At 40.5% G+C, this 26287-nt stretch overlaps 1 protein-coding gene and 2 long non-coding RNA genes across 10 annotated transcripts in view; 2 read left to right on the top strand and 1 right to left on the bottom strand.

The window, feature by feature from the left end:
- The first annotated feature begins 1270 nt into the window (after nucleotides 1–1270).
- Nucleotides 1271–25884, top strand: LOC119006415. Of its 3 annotated transcripts, XR_005070783.1 has the most exons (4): nucleotides 1271–1415; nucleotides 1794–1868; nucleotides 24836–25012; nucleotides 25379–25884. It is a non-coding gene; the product is annotated as an uncharacterized LOC119006415 (long non-coding RNA). The 3 variants fall into 3 exon arrangements; XR_005070781.1 differs by having other exon boundaries at nucleotides 24839–25884; XR_005070780.1 differs by having other exon boundaries at nucleotides 24836–25884.
- Nucleotides 3673–26287, bottom strand: part of lrfn1 (leucine rich repeat and fibronectin type III domain containing 1) — a 196036-nt gene continuing 173421 nt past the window's right edge. For 4 of the 6 annotated variants that reach the window (XM_037075058.1, XM_037075076.1, XM_037075085.1 and 1 more), the window contains 2 exons: nucleotides 8409–9804; nucleotides 3673–5633 (listed from right to left, as the gene is read on the bottom strand). In XM_037075058.1, coding sequence (XP_036930953.1) covers nucleotides 4733–5633; nucleotides 8409–9784 — 2277 coding nt within the window. In that variant the 5' untranslated portion in view covers nucleotides 9785–9804 and the 3' untranslated portion in view covers nucleotides 3673–4732. Of the gene's footprint in view, nucleotides 5634–8408; nucleotides 9805–23190; nucleotides 23676–24258; nucleotides 24304–26287 lie in introns of those variants that run through there. The other 2 variants (XM_037075066.1, XR_005070758.1) reach the window with 2 other exon arrangements.
- Nucleotides 15961–17593, top strand: LOC119006424. The gene is made up of 2 exons (XR_005070784.1): nucleotides 15961–16630; nucleotides 17409–17593. It is a non-coding gene; the product is annotated as an uncharacterized LOC119006424 (long non-coding RNA).

Raw genomic sequence — 26287 nt, 5'->3', positions numbered from 1 at the left:
GTTTCATCTCGGCATGTCCTAAGTAGCTGTAATCAGAGGGACAAGGGCTGGTTTCTGGAGCGGCAAACAAATATCCCTCATCCACCCTGATCGTATCTTCTCATGGCGTCACGCCTGTTTGTCACCCTTGTGTGCAGCATTTATAGACAAACAACACATTTATCTATATTCTTTAGTGTTTTTTGAGTGTCCTTTCTGTGAAACATCTGTACTTTCCTTAAATATGATGTTTTCTGATAACTCTTAACTTTCACTTCCTATATTTTTTAACCCAAAAATCTGTCATTTCTTATCATAACATTGAAAGACAGGGTTGCTCCTTCACTTCTCATGCATCTGAGGGGCATTATCCCCAATGTGAGTTCAGCCCATCAGTGTATATCACGCACAGGAGACATAGCCGGATGAAATAGCGTTAAAAAAGACACAATGAGATGGAAACAGAAAGAGCGTGTTCGAGCGGCTTGTATCTGCAGAGACCCTGCAGCCCTCTGCCTGGTTTCCTTTTTTTCTTCGTTTTTGCAGTGCTGGGAATAAATCCTGCTGATTCTACCTTTAAGTTTAATATTATATTAATGTGACATGTCCTTCAGAGGGATACTTTTTACTTTTAAACCTATACAAGCTTGTAGCTTTTTACTTTTACTTTAGTAAAAAAGTTGAATCAGTCCCTTTTTAACAACAGTATTTATTCTTCTACTTGATGTGTGTACATTTGTGTCATATTTTTAATATATTTATCAGCCATTTATTTATTGACAATGAAGGTGGTGAGATGTGGCCGAAAGCTTAAAACATCTTAACTGTTTTTAAACATTTTGTAATGTAAATAATCACTGACATTATGTTTTCTAACTGACTTTTGTTCATTTGTTCAGTGTTGGACAAGCAGTGTACAAATTTGAAGTACTTCTACTCAAGTATTTCCATTTTCTGCTTCCCCTCTGCAGTTCAGAGGCACATATTTTAATGCTGCAACACTTAAGTGACAACTTCAGTTACTTGGAAGATTTAGTTTGAAGATATAAAATGCAATAAAAAAATACAATATAATGTGATATAATCGATAAACTGTATCCCCAAGGGTAAATTGTTGCACAGCAGATAATCTAAACCAGAGGCGTAAGAACCGGGGGGGGACGTGTCCCTTCCAATATTGGAGACAGGCACATTTGTCCCACCCAAAATTATACCGCCAGTAGAATTTTTTTTTTATTTTGAAATATTTAACTCACTTGCTTTTATTTTGAAAGCGCAACACAGCGTCGTGTCACCGCCCGCCCCCTCAACAGCGCAGACTGTTTGGGAAGCGGGAGTCTGCAGCTGGCAACAGGTCAGAGGTTAAGATGAGAAGACAACAGCAGCTCAGTCTAAGTGATTTCTTTCTCATGGGGAAGAAAAGAAAGAAAGGAAATGTGAGTGGGATAAGAGGATAATTTTATTTTCTGGCTAACGTTAAGCTGATGTTGTGATTCAACATCTAACTTGTACACTCTTGCTAGGTAAACGTTTTTACTATTAACGTTGCTAACCTTAGCCAACATTGGCTGACGAAAATATGGCGGACTTTCCAGTAACATAAGGGACAAAAGCGATTTGACACTAAAAACAGTATTTAAGATGGTTGTAAAAGAACATGATTTTTCTATTAACTTGACCCATGTAACTCGAAAACGAGTAACGTTACACATCTCCCACATCTAGAAAGGAGTTAGTTTGTGTTTTTCACTTTTTCTTGACATTCTGATCAGTATCTTTCTATACCTTATTCATCTCCACTGCTTTTATATTAGAGATCAGATGAAGTTCATCTGGAAACTAACACTGGTGAGGATGATGCAGGGAGAGCCAGCACCTCAGAGTTGCAGGTAGGTGCTATTAAGAAGGGTGAAGTGATTTTAGTTTGTTGATCATGAGAGGTTTGAGAGTGGGTATTGGTAGACAAAATGACCTCTCACCGCTGTCTTCATGTCACTCCTAACTTCTAGTTAGTTTTTGGTTAGCTATTCGGTGGATATTCACTCGGGTCCAGCCGCGACTTAACTGAGGTTCGCCCAATGTGAGCAGCAGGTGGATTGTTAGCTCACCTCCCAGAGCCTCACACTGAATCGCTGGAAACTGATTTAGGGACCGTCATTAAATAACTTAGTATAAATATATTAATACAAAATAATTGCACTTTTTTCAATATCTTCCATGTCATGTGACCCAGTGATTCCAAACCAGCAGCAAATTGTATTAGTAAATTGGAAGAATGAGACACAGGTCATTTTATTGTATTTTAGTGCTTCATCTCTTTTATATGAATATTAATATGCTGATATTATGATTTTTTTCTCAATAGCTTCCATGTCATGTGGCCCACTGACTTCTGAAACAGATTGTTTCCATAAAAAAATCTATAATAATGAAGAAAATAATGGTAAAAAAGTTCTCTAATGCTCAAGAAGTTTACATATTTTCAAGCAGCAATGTCAACTTCTACACTATTTTGTCTCATGTCTTAGATTCTGATTCTTAAATTCTGGAAATATTTTTTTTTTTTACTTTTTTTAAATCTTACCGGTAGTCACCATTTAAAGGGTCGTTTTTCAGAATTTTCTTTCCCCTAGTGTTGCAAGGTTACCGACTCAGAGCACCACTGTTACAAAACAATCTAGGAGAAACTCTGTGTGTTCTAAGAATGTGTTCTTTTGGACGTGTGGGGCGAACTATTTCTTTCTTAGCTGAAGCCGACAACGGGACAAAATAAATGTAAAGAGAGACATAGTGGAGTCGTATATTTTCCTGCTTTTTTGTCCTTTGCCAGTCACACCTATGAGATCTGTCAGGTTTCCGATATGTGTCCCCCCAATGTTAAACTCATTCCTACGCCCCTGAAACCAGCTTCAACATTTAAACATAATAATGCATCAATAATCATAATCCAGTAATTTAATATTTCATTCTACATAATGGGTACTTTAATTAATTTTGATGCAAATACTTTTGTACTTTTACTTCAGTAAGTATTTAAGTGTAGTATTTTAACACTATGGTTTGGCTGCCTCTTCTTAAGAACAAGTTCTGAGTGCTTCTTCCACTGTTTGTAATTATATATCATTAAATATGATTACAGCTCTGTCATACTGAGTTATTAATCATTCAGTCAGTTATACATTATAGATGTGGGCAAACACGTTAACAAACACTTCAAAAATGTCCTCGACTCTGCTCACAACTACATTACAATGTGTTGTAAATCATTTATAAACTGTCTGCATACAGAGAGTGCAGTAAGTTTGGTTTAAGTGTTCTTGAGACAAAGCTGAACCTTAAAAGCAGGATGCTACACAAGCTCTCTGCTAATAAAAGGTCATTATGACATCCTAATTGTGAACTTTTGAACGCCTTGTCTCCCCCTAGTGGGATCCTCAGATCTTACACTCTTGTTAGTAACAGCTGGCTGCATTTGAATTCAGCATTTCACCAGTTATCGCGTCCCTCGCCGTCCCACACCCCCCACACTCTGCTCTGCGCGCCTTTTCCGTCGTGCCGCTTTCACAGAAGCCTTATAAATAGCACTCGGGAATCAAATATTTATCATCTCCAATTCGTGTGTCCCCTCCCCGCCAGTGGATGCATACAGCTGCTCCCGAAGAAGCACATGAAGAAAAAAAAAAACGGATACAGTTAACCCACACAAAAAATTTAATACCCTTCGTGAGGGGATAAATGGTCCAAACTTTGACATACTAAATAGGGAGAGGTGTGATGACACAGGTTTTTAATGTAAAAACTTGCAGCCAACACCCAAATGCTTTGTAAAAAGTCATGTGACATATGACTTACTTACTTACATAGTTAGTACACATACACCAATGTTTTTAATATACTTATATATGTCTTTTTTGTTTTGTTGTCTTTTTATCTAGACCAGCCAGATACAGTACCGATTAATATACAGTCACATCTGGAACAATACCTATTTAACATCATACAGTCCGACCATCAAGGAGGAATCCGCGCTCGGCTTCCAGGTCCATCCTCCCTATGCTAACATTAGAAATCGGCATGTGTAAAATCCTGTTCTTCTTTTTCATTATTATTATTGTATAGACTGGTGGTGATACTTGTCCTTGTATCTCGTGTCTTCTGTGCAAAAGTTTTTTTTTTTTTTCTTTTTAAAGAACCCAAAAACATGATTGACATAACAGGATACCTGGCTGTTTCACTTTACAGTTAATGATGAAGTTTTTTTATATATATATATTTTTTTGATTTTTTTTTTTTAGGTTTTTCTTTTTTAAACAATTAAAACAGTCACATCCAGACGCCACACTCCCCCCTTGGCATGTCACAGAAAAACAAGGAGAAAATTAAAAATCCAAAGAGGTGCCTCCCGTTCTCAGAGTCGGGAGGCGATGATAGAGAGGAAGGTTTATGACTACAGTGAGCAGCATCCTCCATTCGTACATTTTTCAGAATAAGGCACTGCTGCATAAAGAAAGGACATGGCCGACAAACCTCTCTGGGAGTATGACGCAGAGGCAGGATGATGGGAGACTTCTTCTCCAGCAACTCACAGAAAGTTTGCATGAGCAAGTAAATGTGCTTGTGTATCATTTGCTGTGCGCAAGAGAAAGAGTGTGTCATATGGCATGTAGACTTATTTGTGTTTTTACATGTGTATGTTTGTGTGTGGCTGAGCCGTTTTTTTTTTTTTTTTTTTTTTCTCCCAGCCCCCCCTTCCTCAGACTGTGCTCTCAAGCATCCACTCAGTGCTGCTGAACGTAACTCTCCTGTTGGCGAGCGGCGATGACTCCGTGTTGAGCTGGTTGGTGGACTTGTGCCACCTCGTCCTCGCTCTGCGCGGGTAACTGTGGCTCTGAAAAATGGAGTAATCCCCTCCGTCGAAAGAGAATCTGTGCCTAGTTCGTGCCAGCTCATTAGGGAGCAATCCCATGTTGGCCAGGGCACTTTTCTTGTCCTTGAGCCTGGGAGCCTCCTTGGTGCCAGCGTTGGGTCCTATGAGACACAGGGACATGGTGGAGCCCGTCAAGCTACTGTCCGTCTGCGTGTCCTCAGATGGCGGGCCAGAGCGCTGTGCGTCCAGGCTGGTCCTCCTCTTCATCTTGTCTGCGCTCAGAGGAGGCAGCTCCACCTCCAGGATTGCGGTGCTGGCTGCTGGGTCGTCCTTCTTCTCGTTGTCCACCCTCAGCACCAGCGCCATGCACTCTTTAGGAGCCTGAGCCTCGCGCTGTCCCTCGTCGGACGGCTGCTTGGAGGCTGAGCGCTGGAGCCGCTGCTGGCTGCCATTGGTCTGAGAGTGCATGCTGGAGCTGACCTTGGTCTTGCTGTCCTCTGGGCTGCTGTAGGCCTTGTAACGGATCATCAGGATGATAATGAAAACCAGCACTGAAGCAACAATTATACCACCAATAATGATGATCATAGTGCCTCCCAGGAACTGGCTGTGCATGAAGCGGCACTGGCTGACCTCACTGGCCGTGTGGAACTGCACACAGCCGACCACACGTGTTGCCGTTAATGATGTGATGCCGTCGTCGTAAACCGCCAGCACACAAAGGTCATACTCGCGGCCCGCAGCCAGATCATTGATTAAGAAGTTCTTGCTGGTAGATGGGATCATTCTGCGGGGAGAAGAAACATAGTGCAGTGGTGAAGATGTGGACGATTAATCATCGGAATTACAACACCCACATTTACTGATTTGCATAAGGTGTATTAAATCTCAAAAAAGGTGTCAATTCCACACAACAAAAAGACAAGAGGGCAAAACGCAGCTCCAGCATTAAATATTACTCATTGGGGTAGACAAACATAAAAAAGCACAACACTTCATTAAAGTTGACTTATGAGGGAATATGTTACATTATAAAATAGCAGTTGCTCCACTGGGTTGTTGTGTATGATATGACAGCAAGGGTAAACCGCAAGGTGATAAACAAGGCAGAGGAGGCTCACTGTCTAAAGAATATGCCACAACAGCTGCGGGGCTGCAGGACAAGTGACGCATGATGTGGAGGCAGTTTTGATGTGTGAATACCTAAGGTCACATTTGGCTGGCAACTGCAAGATTACACCACTCCAAACGCAACGGAGAGAGGCATTGTCTTCAGGTCAACATTGGCGTTAATATAATTAGAAGCTTGTTCATTTGTTCCCCAAAGGGAGGCTTCTGATGGTTATCATTTGTAGGTAATAATGTACCACCTAAAGACAAAACAACACTCAGCTCCACGCCTAAACCGGATGAGAAAATTATACAGGAGAGCGACTCATTATATCTGATAAAACCTAAAAAAAAAAAAAAAAAAAAAAAAGGGAAAGGAGGACAGCCACTATTATTAACTCGCTCGGTGAATACATAAATCCTGAAAGACTTCACCGGTTCACCACATTCAGTTCATGTGCAGGAGGGACACATCGAACTCATATCCAAAACAGTATTTTAATAAGGTGAGTAAATGTTTTTGCCCACTATTTAAAAAACAGAGTGAGCTCATTTTGCATAACCATGAGCTGTTTTTTTTTTAACTTTATTTAACTGCAGTACAGGTGTAGATTTGGCTATTATTGTCTATAACTCCATGTTGATGTATTTTCATTGTCCTTCATACTTACAGTACACCCATTTCACTGGCTACTTCTCACATTGGGCTTTTATATACAAAACAAGTGAATTAACCTGATTATATACATGCAATTAATTTTATATAAATGACATTCTGCCTTGACTTCAAAATCAAATATTCATCATTTCGTACATTTTTCTTTACTTATTCTTTGACTGACATTTGAGGGGAAGCTGTACTTTTTAACCTGACATCTGTGGTTACTAATAGACCCTGACTGATATATTGGTTGACTGATATTATTAGCCGATATTGCCGTATGTGTTGTCTGATTTGTGCTGATATGGAAACCCTTTTTGACTAATTATTATTATGCTGACAGAGATGCTTTAAAGTCATCAGATTCCCACTAAAGTTGACTTTTTCAGTAGCCTGATGTGATTTTTGACGATAAAGTTTATTGTTAAAATTGGTATCAAAAATTGAGTATCAGTCAGACTTTAGTAATTAGGTAGTTTCATGTTGATATTTTACAAAAATACAATAATCGTAAGTACAGATAATAATAATAATAAAAAGTACAGATCCCAGGTCTGTAACAATTTGTCAGATGTATTGTAGGTGCTGATTACAACCAAAGCTCATTATGTCAATGTCAATGTCATGTGTTAAAAACTTGTATGTTGAAGTAAACGTGTGTAACGCCGTGATCTGACCCTCTCACTGAAGTTACACAGAGAAGAACAAGTGACAAGACAGAGACACAATTCTACGTGTTACACTATGACACTGTACCCTCAGAATGAGTTTGAAGCTGTTACTTCAAAAATGTTTTTTTTTTTTTTTTTTTCCCAAAATGGTTTGCTAACCCTTTTTGGATTGTATGAAAGTCTGGGTGGAGTTTGTTGTTTTGTTTGAGATGTCTTTGAGTTTGGAGCAGCACCGACAAGGAAAGATTTGCCCTCTAAAGTTTTCAGACAATTTGACTTAAATCATGTTTGAAGCCCAGAAAAGGTCAAATTATCACAATGTCAGAAATAAAGCAGACACTAGAGGAAAGTCTGAAAAGTCCATACAAATTTGTGGCAAAACTTTGTTTTCTTTTCTTTCCCCACCATTAATCATCTCATGACCGCTGGGATTTATTAAGTGACCCTTCCAAAGGGCTCTGACCCTCAGGTTGGGAACCACTGCATTAATCTACCAAAATGTAAATAAAGTCGTTAAAACTAGCTCCATCTTGAGATATAGGATTTTCACTTAATTGCAGTATTTTTTATAGTGTATTGTTGCGTGTTCACCTACAGTAAGTGAATAATCTTCCACCACTGCAACCAAGCCTATCATTAGACTACCGCATCTAATCACACACTGTGTTTCAACCAATTAATCCAGACACTAATGATACAAACGGTTACATGCAGTGAAGTAGTTCGTTCTCATCATATTGTTTATTGTCATACTATGTTTTTAATGATGCTGAAAAGGCCTTTCACAGTCAGTTCAGCTGATTACAACACTGGATGAAAAAAATATATCAGAGGTTGGTAACTGTTTACTGAACCTGTAAATATGTGTTCTATACATTTAATAGCACTAATTCACAGGAAATATTCTTTCCACGTTTATTCCCAAATGGCAATAGGGGTTCTGCTTATTTTTGGACATACTTAATCAAGTTGCATCTTTGGGATCTGTCAATCTGCTATTCTGTACCGCCGTGTCATTCAGCAGATGGTAACTCCAGATGTCTCACCTTTCCTCGTGTCCCTACTCTACCACCCTCCCTCCCTCCAGCCAGCCACCCCCTCCGCCTGCACCATGGCTTACCTGTACACCAAAGTATCATCTGCCGAGCTGTTGTACTGAATCTGGTACATTCTGATGCCGGGGATATGGCGCTCAGATGGCCAGCGTAACACAGCGGAGGAAGAGGTCAGCTCGGTGACCATCACCCTCCTGTCCTGCTTGTCGTAGCCCTTGGTGTCGTTGCCAGATTTGGAGGAGGTGGTGATGTCTGAGAGGCCCGGGTCCTCACGCATGTGGCCTGTGTTGTTAACAAACAAGGGCAAGGGGATCATGTTGATCTCAACAGCAGCTGTGGCGATGCCTGCAGCATTGGACGCCACACAATTAAATGCCCCGCTGTCCTTCAGCGTGGTGATGAGAATATCAAGGGTGCCATTATCATACAGGATGGTGCGGGAGTTATTGTGCACCAGCTTGCCGTCTGGTGATCGCCAGTGAATTTCTGGGTCCGGATCACCCACAGCTTTGCATTTAAGAGTCACACCTTGCCCCTCCATCACATAGGGCTTGGTGGAAAGATGTTTGGTGATCAGCGGAGGCTCACAGATAAACTCCTCTTCCTGGATGGACCAGAAATACTTGTCCATGAGGTGCTCGGGTGAGGCGCAGGTCTCCAGATCATCCTCTCTGGTCAGCCTGCGCAGCCAAAGCAGCTCACAGTTACAGTGGAGAGGGTTCCCACCAAAGCTTACAGCCAGGGTGGAGGAGCTGGAGCCCTTGGTGTCAGACAGCACTTGTGCGTGCTGGAACAGGCTGTCTGGTGGCAGCTTCTGCAGCCTGTTGGAGGTCATGTCCAGGCGGACTAGTTTGGTGAGCAGCGTGAAAGTCCCCGCTCCGATGTGGTCAATCAGGTTGTGGTCCAGCGTGAGCGTGTTGATGTTGGTCATTCTGGCTATGGCTTCCCAGGGAAGGGTGCGCAGGTTGTTGTTAGAAAGATCCAAGTCCTCGATGGTGGAAACAAACTCATCGAAGGAGGTGGCGGCCACCTGGTGGATCTGGTTGTTACCGAGGATGAGGTGCCGCAGGTTGACGAGGCCCTTAAAATGGTCGTTCTTTATCACGCTGAGGCGGTTGCCGTCCATGTGTAATGCCCGCAGGGATCGCAGGCCGAGGAATGCGTGGGGGACGATCTGACTGATGGTGTTACGGGACAAGGTGAGGTGGACCAAACTGGTCATGTTGAAAAAGTCTTTCCTGCGGATGATGGTGATGAAGTTGTCGGTGAGTCGCAGCTCAACGGTCTTGCGGTCGATGGTTGGGGGCACGAACAGCAGACCAGTCTTAGCGCAGAGCAGAGTCAGAGTGGGGGAGAGGTGCTGGCAGATGCAGCGGCCGGGGCAGCTGTATCCCTTCACCAGGGCCGCACAGAGCAGCACGCACACAACCAGCCGCTCCATTGTTGATCCGTTTCCAGGTCCTGTACATAACACAGACAAAAGGAAAAGAAGAGAGTCAAAAATATAGATGTTTGACTGAATAAATAGAGTTACAGCCTTTATGAGGACCTGCTGCAAAAATCCAGAGTCCAACCAAGATTGCTGAGACTGCCAGCAAGGTATCAATCACAAAATGAAATGGAGCTTTTCTGAAATAATGGCACCTGGGATGATGAAAGGCTGCGCCAACACAGTCAGAAGCCCATGTCTCTGTAGCCTTTTAATGGAAATAACAGAATGTTTTCTGTGCCACCAGGCTGCATCAGCACTGAACCATATAATTTCTTGTTTCATCAGCAGACAGTTTTCCTATATTAGGTAACCATACGCCATGTACGTTTCCATCATATAACAAGCCTCGTGCGGTTTTTCTTGCCCTGAAAATCCACTTCAGGATGGAAAATTAAAAAGGTAGAAAAGGGCACTTGTCAACAGTGCTCAAGGATTTCCATGACCTTTTCTTGCACTCTGCTCTCCCTCTTCTTCGAAGATATACTGCAAAAAATTAGACAGAAACCTGTCATGTAAATCACGGCAACAAAAAGTAAAAGGTGAAAATGCTGCTTGTTTTCTCAAGTCCATCCCAGGGAGGCTTTGAGGATGTTCAGATTCTCTGATTCCCATTTAGAGGTATTGATTTCAGTCTTGGAGAGAACACGCCTGTGGTGACAGGAATAAAAAGTGATCCTTTGCTGTAATAACCATAAGAAACCTCAGCGGAGTGCAAAGCAGTGATGTGCTGATGCTACATTGTCAGTGTTTTTCCCCTCTTTGGCATCCGTCTTGATTGCTAATGCCTTAAGCTTCACTGTTGATGAGAGAGCCTGTTAACGCCGATAAAGTACGGAAGATGACAACTGACTTTTCTTGTCTAGCTTTTAGAAAATGACTTAACCACCTCATCCAACCCCACTGGGTGACACTTTTGCTCCCAGCCGGATCTAATGTGTCAATCAACAGCGTGTCTCTGTTTCGAGGTCTAGCATAATTATTTTTTTACCTCAGACAGAAAAAGCTGGCTGTGGATGTTCAACACAAATTGTGTCTGTTTTTCATCCAATTTGTCACGACTAATTTTAGAGCCTCTTTATCTGTGTTGCACCATGTTGAGGTGGCGCTGACATCTTTAACACCACTAATTCTGTCCCCAGAAGCACCTAATTCTCGGAGTAGCGATGGCCCTAAATTACGCTGGATTTAAAAACGTCTGGAAATATTTTCGAAATTGGGTACAAGGCAAGCTCTCCTCCTCTATCTCTCAAGCTTCGCCTCATTCATATTGCACAAAGCCTCTGTTTTCACCCATGTTTTTCGACAAAACAAACTTGGGTCTGATAAGAGTTGTTGCAGCATGTCCAAGATAGCAGGAGGTGGTGAGGAATCGCGAGTGCACTGCTGTCATTTCACATCAACCTGTGCTGCTTTTTTTTTTTTTTTTTTTTCAGCCAGCAATAAAAAAAATTCCCAGTTGCTTTTTCCTTTTTTGCGCTCCCTTGCACACCCACTCACACACGCTGCTGCCTGCTGGCTGGCTACTATCTGACAGACAACAGGGTACCTCGTTAACTATGAAATACCGCTGTCCAATCAGAGCTCTCATTAAAATCTGGGTTTGTCTGATGTCATTTTCTGAGGGAAGTGGAACAGCTTGAAGCACAAGTTAAACCAGTGGGAGAGTTTTCTCAAAGGTTGTTGATTAAATTAACTCAACACTGACAGTCATATCACACTACATTTCAGACTATTTGACCATGTATAAGAAAGACTCAAACCTTCGCCTGTTACGCTTCTTGTTCTGACTCGACAGGCTGAGCTGTAACCTTCCCGTGTCTGAAATAGAAACACCTCAGCTGTTTGAAACCAAGAAAAAAAGAAAAAAAAAACGTATCTCCTGTGCAATTTATCAACAAAGAACATACACAACAAAACTATTTCCATGAGCAAAAAACACACTAGGTGGTACGCTGTGTGGGAAAAATTCCAAACCCCCCTGAGAGAATTTATTTATTTAGCAACACTCCTTTATTGTTGGCAGCACAGCGCGCCTGCCTTGTCTAAATTAATTCCCCAGATTTCTTTTTTTAAAGACGCTGGGAAAGTTATTAAAGTAGGCTACGGCAGAGCAGATCACACTTCCTGTTAAAAAGGCTCCTCTAAAAGAACAGTTAGAGGCTTCCAGCACTGCTGTGGTCTCGGATTTAATTTAATATTGTTGCCCTTTGTTAGATTTCAATATAATAGTGACCTTGCCCGATTGTGTTAGTTCTCACATGCTAAGTAGGCCACAAAGCGGATGGTTTCTCAGAGGACCATCTGTGCCGGAGCATTTCCTGCCACACCGTCGAGGATACTCTATTGATCTTTCAGCATCTCGGGTAAGGAGGGGTGGAAAGTGTCGGGGGGGGACTTTGTTACCACGGCAACTCTGGTGTAGAATGTAGGTCTTTGAATTGCATTAAGATGATGCTGAGCCCCCCAAAAAGCCTCAATCTTAATAGATGCTGAGGAGGTGTGGAGGGGACGTGAACAGATGCACGAATGGCCCTGAGTGAAATTAAAAGTAAAAGGGCAGCTCCGCCTCACATTTCTATTTCTGTTTTATTGCTTCATATAAGCGGTGGCCACCCGGATCGATATGTAGACAACAGGAGGGAACGCGAGGTGAAGTGGAGGTTTGTTTTGTGTCCAGTCATGCAGGAGCACGACATTTCACAGGGGATTATTTAGACGGATTACCTTTACACATGCATTTCTAACTAAGAATCGCTTGTGTTCACTCTCCCATCTTTGGTATTCTTTTATTTCCAACCATGGTAAAGTTATACAACGCAAGGATGTTCAATAAACGATAATGTATCATGAAAACTACAAAACAAGAATAAAATAGGGATGTCTATTTTAAGCAATATCTTTAATTGACAGTCGTCTGCCTTACCAACTGATTATCGGTTAATTATTAATAATAAACTATCAAAAATATGTTTTAGAGTAGTCAGTAATTAGAGTGGGCTACAGACAAAGCATACACCAGGATTCTTGAATGATGAACTTGATGACATACAACATAAAAATGACAACATTTCAGTGCCCCCCCCAAAAAAATCCAGCCCATATTCAGTAGGGATTGGTCGATTGCTCCTGTGGGAATCGATGCTCACAAGCTACTCATGTGGTGTGGATTTTATCAATAACAAAATAAAATGACAAAACATGGGTGGCTGCATCACTTCCAGCAGTTTTCAGTGCTTCAAACAGCCCTGACATATTAAGCTGAAACCTACGAGACAAGAGAACGAAACCTGCCCTGCACAGTGACACAGTCATGACAAAAAGATGCCCAAACGTCCGAGTCTCCTACACCAACCGCTGTCCGACAAAAAGATCTTGCAACAGAGCTCTCAAAAAGGCAGAGCACGTCCAGGCACAGGTTGCCCCATTATAAGTTATCACCACTGCCAAGCAAGTGGTGGAGCTGGCTCTCCCTGTGTCCGTCTGTCTTCCCTAAATCCCCAAACATCATCACCCCGATCTCATTTTAAGGCCAGACACAACAGGTGAATAGAGTATTTTTCAGCAAATACATATCACCATGCGACCTCCCTAGTTGACTGCATAAGATGATGATGATTTTTTTGTAATTTTTCTAAAATGTTCTGTTTAATTATGCAAACAAGGTGCCATCTGATTATGCACTGATTTGCGCACATTTCCAGAACAACAAATATGAATCTGTTTCATTTTGTGGACAAATTAGAGTGAAGTCGCAAATGACATTCTTTTAAAAAACGTATTGATATTGATAAATTGTGCAGTATCATACAGAACTGAAAAAGTACAGTGTATTGCATTACAGAGACTACTTACCAGTAATAGCTAAAATGATATAATATCAGTTTGTATAGAGGGTCTAATGTAGTTTTTAAGTTACAGATTACTTTTTCATGATCTATTTTGTATTTTATTTTGATATTTATGAGGGAGGGGGATTTTGTGAAGTCACCTTCTGGTGGCTTACTGATATTGTTAACTTTCTTTAGTCTTTCATGTTTATGTGTTTGTCTTTGCTCCGAGGAAGTTCATGAGAAATCATTAATGGATTAATCGGCAATTACAAATTCATGCAAAAGTATCTTGTTAACCCTTAAACAGGCGGCGTGCACCAGGAGATACACACTCTTTAAAAACTTCTCAAAAGCACATCTGAACGCATGCAATCTCTCTGGTGGATCACATCCTGACATATCCAGAAATAAAATCACACATTTACATACACCCATGTGAGCAATATCTATGATACATCAACGTTTACATTTATTCATGCGCACATGTCTATCTTAATACATCTTAATATAGTGAGACTGGCATTACAATTTGTCATAATTTTGAAGATTTGCCCCCCCCCCCCCCACCCCAGCCCTCTAGGTATAAACCTGACATTTAACACTAAATTTAAGTTTTCTAAATGTGTATCCATCCCACAGCCCCAAAATCTAACGCTGCTTTGTTTTGACATTAATTGCCGTTGGCTACAAAAGGCTGAATTACTGTCTTAGAAAAAACCCTGAAGACTTGCAGAGAAACTCTCCGAGGAGCCATGAAAGATATGGATAGATGGGTTAAAATTTCAGCCAGCGATTAAAATGGAGCGCCGCCTGTTTTTTTTGTTTTTTTTTGTGATAATAATATTGAAAATAAATGCATTTTTCATGGCTAATCTACTCAGGGTTGATTGGCGAGATAAAAGTAAATATCACAAATTCCCTGGTATATTCATGTATAAATATGATTACATTTTGCTTCCATAATACAGCTTAAAATGCATACAAGAATAAATAAGGACATTTAGGCTGTATTTGACAGCAAACAGCTCTCCCTGTGGACACTAATGCTTGATGACTCTCATCTGTATTAGAGGTGTATTTGAGTGGGTAGGAAAACAAGCGTGAATAAAAAAAAAATAAAAAAGTTAATTTAACGCTGGAGGTTGTGGGAGATAACAAGCTGCTTTTTCCGTGGCAGCGGCAGTCAGGGGGGGGGAGAAGGAGGAAGGAGGGAGGCTGGTGGGCGCTGTCGGCGAAGACAGAAGTCACATACTGAGGACGGATACTGCCTTTAAATGAGAGGGCCCCTTCAGCCTGCAGTGACACTACTCATTGATTACTGTGCATTTTGATTCTGAGGTGTAGCGTGAGCCGTGTTGCTTGTACTGGGTGCATTTCGGTTCAGATCAATCCTCCCGCGCAGACATATTGTGATATCCTCCTCTGTTTTACCTCGTTTGCATGTAATTCATTCACTCCACCTCTCCTCTGGTTTCAGTTAATTCACCCTCCTGTCCTTGTGCGCTTCCCCGCCTGTGTGATTGCCTGCTACGGCCCGATTAGTTTCACCTGTCCCTCGTTAGCTTCCCCTCAACATGCTGTGTCCCCTCTTTGTCTTTGTAAGGTGTGCCACATGTTCCAGTCCCTCTCCTAGTGGTTAGTTATGGGGTGCAGTTGAATGGGCTTATCTGATATCATTCCTAAGTTGTCATAGTTAATGTTGCTCCAGGACCACCATTTCTAATGAGGAAAACAAAGTCCACATTTCAGGCAGGACATGTTGTGGTTTCATGAGTTCCTTCACCCAGGAGAATAGTGGCTTTTATTCCATTTGGAATATAGTAGTATACTGTTCACTTAGCATCTTTGCAGTTTTCTTAGGCAACAAGAAAATACTTTGTTAGATCAAAATACCCCCTTTTACAATGGTTAACAACGAGACTCTCTTCTCCAAGTGTGTGTTTTTCCCTTGACTCACATGCATGGACAAACTTCCTATGTCTTTTCCTACCCACTTTAGCTCGATTGAAAACATCAAGAGGTCAAGACGAATATAAAAGGACTGAAGAAAAGTAAACCACTGTGCTAAGAGTATCCAACTGCACTAACACTAGGCTACGCAATTACGCAATGGTTGATGTTACTGATGTGAGTCCGCCATGGTAAAAACAAAGATGGATTACTAACAGCACATCCTACATAATTTGCTCCGTGCGTTCTTCCTGTGTTTCATTCAGGCTGTATAGAATACAGCAAGGCAGGACCTGCACACAGAGAGCAAAAATGATTCAGATGATTTCAAATGTCTCTATTTCATATCTCACAGGGCTTCACAGATGGCGATGAAATGTACAAAAGTGTATGGCAACAACAAGAGGTGAAAGGCAAAATGTTTCAGTCAGTGTTAGGCAGACAGACGATGCCATCAGTCATTGCTGAAGGCACAAAAAGTAGCATCTCCTCAGAGTTGCCGTTAGTCAAGAGGGTGTTGTTGTTTGTTACATGTGTTATAGAGAAAAAAAAAATAGTTTATTGCTGCTCAAAGTTTACTTTTCCATGTCCCATTCGTTATTTCCTTATTTGAATTGCCCAATCAGGTGCAAACCCAGCATGCTCAGTTAATTTTTGGCAGCTGTATTTGTTTTCTGTGGCCCGCTGACAGTATGCGTTCTCCATTGTTGACATCGTATGGTTTCAGCCTATGCTGGACTTTCCACAGTGCAGACTGCCGCATGCTGGGTTCCCCTGTATATAGGTTACTCTGCAGGTGTGCTGGGTCAGTCATCAAGGGCTTGATTGAACACAACATGAAGCCAATTACCAGCAGGTCACATCATACAAATGCACAGCGAACAATAACACTCTCAAGCATTGACATCATAGTCTCATTCACATACTGATATAAAAAGCAGCACATAATGAATGCGCACTGGAAACAGGTCCAACTGGTACAGCGAGGCAATAAATGACTCACCCATTAATTCAGGTACATGATTAATTATTCCTTTAAGCCTTTAGGTGTTTGGCATTTCAAGATAAAAGATGTATCTGCATTCACGTTGGAGTGAAATTTGATTCACATTTCCACCACGACTATTTGGACACAGCATGCCAATGCCACCGACTGCCAAATCTGAAAATGGATGACAGCTCATTTAGGAGATAGCACTGTTATGTTCATTGATTCGGATTCTATGTTGTCTCCATGAAAAATGTCTCATCGCTTTTTCTTCTTTCTGATTATGATCTGATTACAAGCCTCTGCATATAATAGCTCAAGAAACTGCCACATGACTGAACACATTGGAAAACATTGGACTTGACTGTGTTTGGAAGTTGTAATGGCTGATGCAGGTTGTAGATGTCCAATGTGACAAGTTTGGTTGTTTGTTTTTGTGAATGGCCAGCTGGTGCATCGTTTTAAATGTTACTGCCACAAAGAAATGTTGGACAAAATGATCTCCTTTTCCTTTGTAGACGATGGTCATTTAAAGCACCTTTACTTAGATTTAAGACCACTTGAACAGATCTCATCAAGGCTGCCATTTAGATACTGCATTTCACTAAGTAAGGAACCTCGCTCAGCAAACAAGACTATTCGACCGCATCTTTAGTGTTTTTGGATATTTGCTTTGCTTTCCTGGACTTGTTTATTGGATTTCTGATTCTTGCCAGTTCCCTGCTGGATTTCTTTGCCTGCTTCACCATCCTGTAAGCTTTTTGGACTTTTCACATTCAACGTTTTAAATTGCCTTGGTTTGAAGGTGGATGGCCTTAAAGCAGCTGTGGCGGGGTTCTCTGTCCCATGGTGCCCATTCAGATGTCAACTGAATTGTCTGTCTTTCTGCTGGCTCATCTGGCTGTGAAGTAATTCTCTTCTTGCCTCTAACACTTGAAGAAACTGGGTGAAAAAACCAAGATACAAAATAAAAATGTGATGGCAACTAGAGTTGAAACAGCTGTCCATGTGTCCTGCTCAATAAATTAATCGTCAAGAAGTGTGATGATCGATTAATTCATTCATTAAGTCAGTTATCAAGAAAATGCTGATGCTTTTTGACACTTTAATTGGGAAACAAACAGTCAATTGATTATCACTAATGAAAATAATGATTAGTTTCAGCCCTGATGGAAACAGGATGTCACTATTAGTCGATTGGTCAACTAAATGTTGCTGCGCTCAGTAATGGGCACAACAAATACTAGCTGGTTAAACTTACTGCCACCAACAAGGGAGGTTATGTTTCCCATGTCTGTTTTTTGGATTGATTTGTCAGCGGGATCACATAAAAACTGTCAACAGCACCTCAACTCAATAAACCACATCAGTTCTAGATTCCCTTTTTTATTGTATTAAAATGGGATTGCTTTGAGCCAATGAAGATGTTGCTTTAATAATAATAATGCAGGAATTTCTTAAATATGGTTTTCAGGAAATGTTGTTCATTAACAAACTGACACTTTACAGCAGCATTTAGAATCTTATTTAGTCCTTGAATAATGTGATTTATGGTTTTAAGTGGCTTTTATAATAAATAAGTCATTTAGACTCTTTACTTAAGTGTTTAAACTTCCATTAAAACATTGTGAAAATTAGAAAGAAAGTTAGGAAAGTTACTTGCAACTAAGCTTGATTACTATTTTTTTATAGCATCTATGCAAACAAACGGAAGATCTGAAATTAATCTGATTTTAGCTGATCCCAATCCATCAAAAGAATTGCCCGGATCATTCTGATCCTGGTCTTGAACACACACTCTTATTAAATTCACCTTTCACCTAAACCAGAGACACAATGCTCTTGTCATTGTCATATTAACATACAAGCACAACCGTGCACAAGGCATGTACACGTGAGCACATTGAACACATGGCCACCCACCCACACACACACACACACACACACACACACACACACACACACACACATATACACACACAATAAATGCAGAAAACACGAGTACATATCTGCACACACATGTATCTCCACATTAACAGACAGACAAACATGGGGAACAAAGACAGAAAAACAGGAAGATCCCAGGAGGAGAAACCAGAGTAACAGATTAATTTAGTTTTCAAGGTCAGATGAGCTACGAGTATGAGTTTGTGTGTTTGTACTCTCGAACATACTGACAGAAAACGTAAACAAAAGAAACCGCTCCTGAAAAATGCTCTTATGTTTTACAAATTCACAATGAAGCTCTGTTGAAGAAGGCGCAGCAACGAGTACAAGCGCAATTTCCTAAATAAAGCTGCTTTAACGACGAGCTTCAAGAGCATCATAAACAATGCAGGAGGAATCAAATAAAAGCTGAAGGATGGCATCTCTCTCACACACACACACACGCATAAAGCTCCTTCTATTTTTGACTGTAAAAACACCTTTTCCGCTCCTGCACCCTGAACACACAGCATCCCGTTTACACATTAAACAGGAGAAGCGGCTGCGAGGATGATAAACCAACTTTGCAAACTTCGAGGAAGACTTCGAGAAAATCCATGAATTTAGGAGTATATCTTTTCTAAACTAGAGGAAAAAAAGCAGTTTGCCTGTCGCCTTCTCAGTCACAACCGTGTTGAGCTGGAGATTTTAATTGGGGTATCCATGAATCCAGCTGGATATTCTCATTATTAAGTAACCAGGAAAGAAGTACAGGCTTTAAAAATTCAACAGCCATTTAAGAGACGGTCTCATAAATCACAGCACTGCACTGTCACATGAAGCAAACACACACAAACACTGCTTTATAAAGCATCCTTTGTGAGAATAATGTATATGAGTGTTAACTACCATCATTAAAATGTGCAATTACCTGCCATCTTACATTCACTCAAAATGAAATATGGTCCACTTGATGTAATCTTGACATCATAGCGTGCGGTCGATGGCGTCCACTCAGAGGGCGGCTTTTCAGCATAGCCTCCAACAGCTTGCAAAATCTGAATCAAATCTAAAATATGAGTTCATGATCAGCTGATAAACAAAATGAATCTTCAGTTATTTTGATAAATTGGCTTTGAGTTAAAGCATAAATGAAGACTTTTTCCTCGTTCCAGCTTCTCAACTGTGGGAACTTGTGATAGTAAACTGAAGATTTTGGGGCTTTAGATGTCAGTTTGACATCTTTGGTTTCAGGAGCTTTTTTGGGAGGATTTTTTGATGATGTTTCAACTTTTTATAGACCAAATTATAAATCAAGTGAGTGTCTTTTAAGCTGAAATGCTCAAAATGCAATAGTTTCAGACCTCAAATCAGAAAATGTATCGATTGGGTCTTTTGTTTCATTTTATTAGATATCATAAGTTATATTCAAGTATTTTTGGGCATTTTGCTTTTATGCAACAGGTCGACAGTGGTGAGGGGTGAAATGTAATGACAGTAAAGTAGAGAGAGATGCGGAAGGGGACATGCAAGTATGGGCCAAGGACACTGCAGCAACATTTTGATGATTTCAGCAACTATCTAGTCAAACTGTTGTTCCTAAGACGACACAGCAGTGATTTTGGAAGATATGTCAGATATGTCATGTCAGATTTCTCAGCTCTGAGACCAGGAGGGCATATTAATTGACTAATTGTTTCAGCACTAGTGTGTGATTTTAACCTACACAACCTGATAAATGTCTGGCATGTTTGTGTAAGAAGCTGCTGATGCAAAGGCTTATTGGCCTGATTGAATACGTTTAGAGAGAGAAAACATTTTGACTAAAGGTTGACTACAATGTAAAGACTTTTCCTTGTATAAAACCCGACTAAAGGACACAAATGACTAAAATGTGATTATAATTAATAAGCAATTCCATGCTTGAGTAGCTCGCTGTTTGATATTCATTTCAATCACTTGGCTGCCAGGTCGCCCCAGTTTGTGTGATTCTTCAAGGCAAATTTACAAAAGTGCACAGTTCTATTTTCTTTCATAATCTAAGGCAGTAAAATGAATATTTGGGGGGTTTGGACTGTTGGTCCGACATGAAGACAATATGTTCTAGAAAATTATGAAGGATATTCTCACTATTGTGTAACAGTTTTTAAACCAAACAATTATCCGGTAATCAAAAGAAATAATCAGTATTTTGGTATATAATAATAAATCACCTTTAGCTATAGCCTTTGATTACAACACAATTTAGTTAAATCTAAAGCACATTTTGAATGTGACATTGACAACAGTGTCTGAATGCAAACAATGTCAGATTCGTCCCCTCCTCAGGAAAACATCTGCCCAGAGTCGGTGCTCTGTAAGGATATTTTCTGGACATGACTTTGTCGGAGAACTGTAAACGCCAATTAGCCGGCACAGGCGGTGAACTGCTGGCTGCCCTTGTGCGACTCATGTCAGAATGCCGGCATAATTATTGACAGGCCGAGTTCATCGGAGTCAGCTCTGACTCCACCAGTGTGGACGCCTAAACTGAGGCTGCACGGCCCCGGGGATTTCCGGTCGCATCTCATCAAGGGGAACGGGGGGGTATGGTCGTAAACAGGAGGAGGATTTGCATATTATAATTACGTCTGCATGCGAAGACGGTCTTCTCAATTACATCCCATTTAAAACTTTCAATGAGGAAGAATTGAGAAGCACAAACTATTGCAGCCCCATAAACTTTAATTGTATGAGATTGTTCTCTAAACAAGATGGAAAACATTAGGAGTGTATTGGTGTTGCGTAACTTCAGTCAAGCACATCACTTGTTGATTGAACACGTAGGTGATTGATTGTTACCCTTTACCTGCTACCTGTTCTTTTTTAAATTGAATACATCTCTTCAGACATAAACAACCCTCAGAAGCAACAGTTACAAATTACTGCAATACGTGTAAATATGTGTTTCCTTTTGTAGAATAGAGGTGTATGAATCGTGACTCATCCGGATCTTTAAAATAACCCGTTGAGTCCTACTATAATCAAATCTAAAATAATAAATAGCGTCACGCAGGGCCGTATACATAGCAAGGTCGTAGCCCACTAGCCCGGGAGCCGATGCTGGAAACACTCGTCATCGAAGCTTGTGAGCCTGAGCCGGAGACACAGCAACAGACTCGTAGCTCACAAGTGGAGTGCAGGATAACGCAAACAGCCGGCTACGTTCTGAATGAGTAGCAGATGAGCGTGTGAAGTCTCTGGGTTAGACTTCCTCAAGTCAGCATGAAAAGTACATCTTGGTCCATCATCAGTTATTAACTCTACTTTCATCTAAGGGAAACACTGCAGAAAACTCTAGTCATAGTAATGCCAGTAACATGGCAGACTCAAAAATAGCAGATCCAAAATAGTGAGTGCATGTCTGCAACGAGTGATTCCACAAAACTTCCTACTAGGAATCATATTCACCAGCTCTATTGTAGAAATGAAGCTTTGGAAGTTAAAACAGCAAACAACTGCTTTTGTGCAGTGCAGCCCTGAATATGCTAATTTATGCAGAGTGTTCTTACATTAAAAGGAAATGAACATAGGAGGATTTGGAGGACATAAAGAACCTGTGATTAATGTGTTCATCGAATATCTAGTTGGGTAACTGGCATGCAGTCTTGGTGACGAAATATTACAAATCCATATTTACTGCAGTAATCTGCTGATTACTTTCTAAACGAATCAATCAATTGATTTATCAGAGATTTATGCTGACATGTTAGTACTTCTTGTTTTGTACGAGCATGCGAAAGATGACAAAAGATAATTTATTCACATTTGAGGAGCTGAAACGGGAGAATTTCTGGCATCCATCATCGGTTTTGAATAATTTCAGCTCTACCTCATGTTCTACCTCACAGCATTTCTTTACATCAGACAGTCTTCACAACTAATCATGCTATTTAAAGCTCCCCATACATGTCAGACCACTTAAATAATCAGCGGGTGAACGATCTTGTTTTACATGAATGACATACGAGTGATTTCTGCTCCGTGTGAAGTGATTTTTTTCCTATTCTTTCAGTCTCACAGCCACGCGTCCTGCATTTCTGCACAGAAGCCTGATTACTGTACATCCACAGAATTCTTCTCTAAAATAGCCTCATTAATCACAAGCACCATTTGATGCATAATAGAATTATTAGATATGGTGTTGTTCCAGTCAATCCACTTTATGCACAAATTGCTTCCACAACTACGCCCAAATAGCCTCCGATTGTATTCCATCTGTTAGCTGTCACAATTAATAGAATAAATAGGACAATGGTCTGCCCTCCGATTTACAATGGCCACTTGCCTATTTTGAATTTACTGTGAGGGGATTTTGCAGAGGTTCACACTCTGAGAGGGATGCTGGCCTTTCTTAAGATCACACTTTGAATTAAGAGGACAGCAGGAATAATAATAATAAAGATGAACAACGCTGCTTTGCGTTCAATGATGTCAGGGCTGGAAGAAGTTTTCAAGGTCTCTGAGAGAAGTAGAAGTGCACATGTAGAAATACTCTGTTACAAGTGCAAGTCTGGGAAAATCTCACGCAGGTCAATGTATGTACAGTAAATCTGGGAACATTTTAGGTAGAATGTAAAAGCAAAAGTACTCACAATGCAGCATTACAGCGCACACACTTATTTTCAATTCAATTAAAACCTTTATTTAAGCCTTGAAAATCATTGAGGCTTACCTCATTTGCATTGATGTCAAGGTATACACAAATATGCAGAGTTAAAACATTTCGATTTCGACAACACGAAGTGAAAACATTTGCATACTGAGGTTAAGTGTTCTGTGATAATCGCCTTGAATTGTTCAGAAAACAGGGAGAGTGTCCAATTTGGAAATGTTTTGTAGATAATTGCAGTGCCTGAATAACCAAAATCAGAATAAACCTGTAGGGCTTGAAGCTGCGGATACTTAGCAGAGCTGCTTTGAAAGGCTCCTGTGGTCGAGTCCAGCAGAGATGTTATATGAGTGGTGACTGTCCAAATAAGGGCTACGAGAGTTATGGGAGAAATGTTACAAGCGTCTATCAAAAAGTCTTTAGACCAGAGAGGACTGGCCAACTTTGTAATACAGAACATGGTGATGAGTGTCCTCAGGATCCCCACTGATGAGTCTGAGGGCAGAGAGATAAACTGAGTCTGGAGGTTTGAGGCTGGAAGCAGCATTCATACCGTAAATGATAACCCCATAATACAGACTGTTAGTAAGACTTATTATAGTTTATAATGCTGGATTATTATAATGGATAATGTAAAATGTAAAGTATGTTGATTTACTGTACAAATACTGTGTTGTATATTCTTATTTTTTGCCTTGTCAACTTGCCTTATTGATTAATTTGCCAACTATTTTGATAACCAATTAATCGTTTTGAGTGATTACAGCCTCTTAAAGCAACATTATGTAGAATTTGAGATAGGTTTCCTCACTATGACAGTAGACTAAATATCTTGAGGACACCCCTCTCTTGCTTTGGTCTATATTTTCAAACATTTTATGACCAAACAACTGATTGATTCATCGAAAACATACTTGACTAATTAGTAACAGCTGCCACATACATGTTGTTTAGTATAAAGCACAATATTTCCAGTAGCAGAATTTGTATATACATCTCAATATTCAAGTAATGCACTACTTGTAAGTTGGAATTTTACAGAAGTTGAGTAAATGTCACTTTGAATCATTTGAATTACCTGCTAACAGAGTGTAGCCGAGCAGTGCATTTTCTTCTCCGCCGCCTTTAAAACACAACAACAACACTCCTCAGTGATTTCTAAGGGTTCATCTTAAACATGTTCATTTCTTTCTTTTCGTTTTTTTAGGTGGTAGAACGTCCTGACATCGTAAAATATCTCCACAATACCCAGCGTGGTTGTTACTCTTTTCTCCATGTAGCAGTTTCTCTGACACCTTCCAAGAGATTGCTGAAGTACAGTTGACATATTTGTCCAAAAGAGGGGAAAAAAAGAAAAGAACTGACAAACAAGCCGAGATAAAAGCAGAAGCTGCTAGCAAATGATACATGGACAGACAGTGATTCCGAACGACACCCAGCTTATGGGATTTCTATTTCTAGCCGTAGTTATTTTGCAATCCGGCGTCGAGAATTCAGCGATTTACAAATGCTGCAGCGGCATGATTGTCTTTCCTATATGTCGCGACTGCATGTGTGTGGTGACAGTTTTATTTCCTCGTTGTTTGTCCTCTACTCTCACGTCATTTTACCCGCTGACTGGCTGTTTATTTTAATCGTGTCTTCTTGTCCCTTAGCAGAGCTGCTCCGTGCCCTCCTCGCTCTGAGCAGACGAGCTGAATAGACCCTCTGAATTGATGCCTTATGGTGCCACTTTGTGCAGAAGCGATGCTGAAGAATCCACACTTGGTTTCAAATCCTCCTCCCAAGGCTCCTATACTGCATTGATCCTGCTCTGTATGTACCCTCGCAAGGTATTATGTATGCCTGTTATGTGCTTCACTGCCACAGCAGACTCTAGCAAAAAGCCGATCTACACCGCGGAGAGAAAATGTATCAGATGGCTGAACTTGAAACCCTTTCTGGGTTGAAATACGCTCTGTTCATTTCAATAACAAGACAGCCACTGATCTATCATTAACATTAGCCGTCGTCATTGCCGTATTGAAGCTGGATTACTAACCAGCTTGTTCTATAACAAAGGAGCCATGTCAGAAATAATGTAGACCATCTGTTAATCGCGCAATAAAATTACAGATAATTAATTCTTTCAAATCGGTTACAAAAACATATTCATACACACAAACACTAACACAGACCTGTTGTGTTTTTGTCATTAGCGAGGAAATTTATGGTGCATCCGCCTTATATCCGGGGCTCCCAGAGGTCTGATCATGATGATTTTGGTGATCCAACATAAGTTCAACATTTGTTGTGCTTTAGTAAATCATCTCTACAACTACTGGATGGACTGCTGTGAAATTTGGTTTCTGTGTCCAGAGGATATGCTTTGATGACTCTCGTGATCCCCTGACTTTTAATTTAGAGCCAAAGTTTTAAGTTATACAGTGAAATATGTTGACAATATTTGTTAAAGAACACCATGAAGTTGTTTGTGGTTCTGAGCAAAAAACTTTTGGAAGATCGGCATGAAACTTGTTACAGACATTCATTTCCCCTTCAGGATAAATTGTATTAACCAGTGTGATCCTTTGACTTTTCGTGGAATCGAAATTGGCCTTCACTCCAGTGTTTTGGTTTTTGGCCATACTCCTGCAAAACTAACATTTGCATCAGTCTGAACTGCCTTTTTTGTAAGTACTAATAAAAAAATTCTGCATGCTTACACAGAGTGATCATTATAAACATTACAGCATTTTTAGGTTTGTAGACTTAGGTGTGGTACATTTTTAATATCATTTTTGGATTATAATTATTGCAATGTCTGTGTACAAGAAATTGGAAACATGAAAAAGTTAAAAAAACAAACTTGCTACAGAAGCTCACAGGGAACCAACTCCAACCACTATGTCATGAGTAAGTAATTTTAGATTTACTGACTTTTTATTTTGACTTTATCCAGTGAAATATGCCATCATCTACAGAATCCACTGGCAAAACTAATGACAGTCACAGCAGCCTCAGCTCTACTTTGCGTTTAATGCTGTTACGACCTGGCTCAAGTGGCCGCAATCAGACATGTAACCCAAAGATTCTGCTGTCCTACCAACATTATCATCATTACAGCG

Source organism: Acanthopagrus latus, chromosome 2 (genome assembly GCF_904848185.1).
Source record: "Acanthopagrus latus isolate v.2019 chromosome 2, fAcaLat1.1, whole genome shotgun sequence".
In the NCBI taxonomy this organism is placed as follows: Eukaryota; Metazoa; Chordata; class Actinopteri; order Spariformes; family Sparidae; genus Acanthopagrus; species Acanthopagrus latus.
The sequence above is the reverse complement of the archived record's forward strand: the minus strand, read 5'-3'. Positions and strand labels throughout refer to the sequence as shown.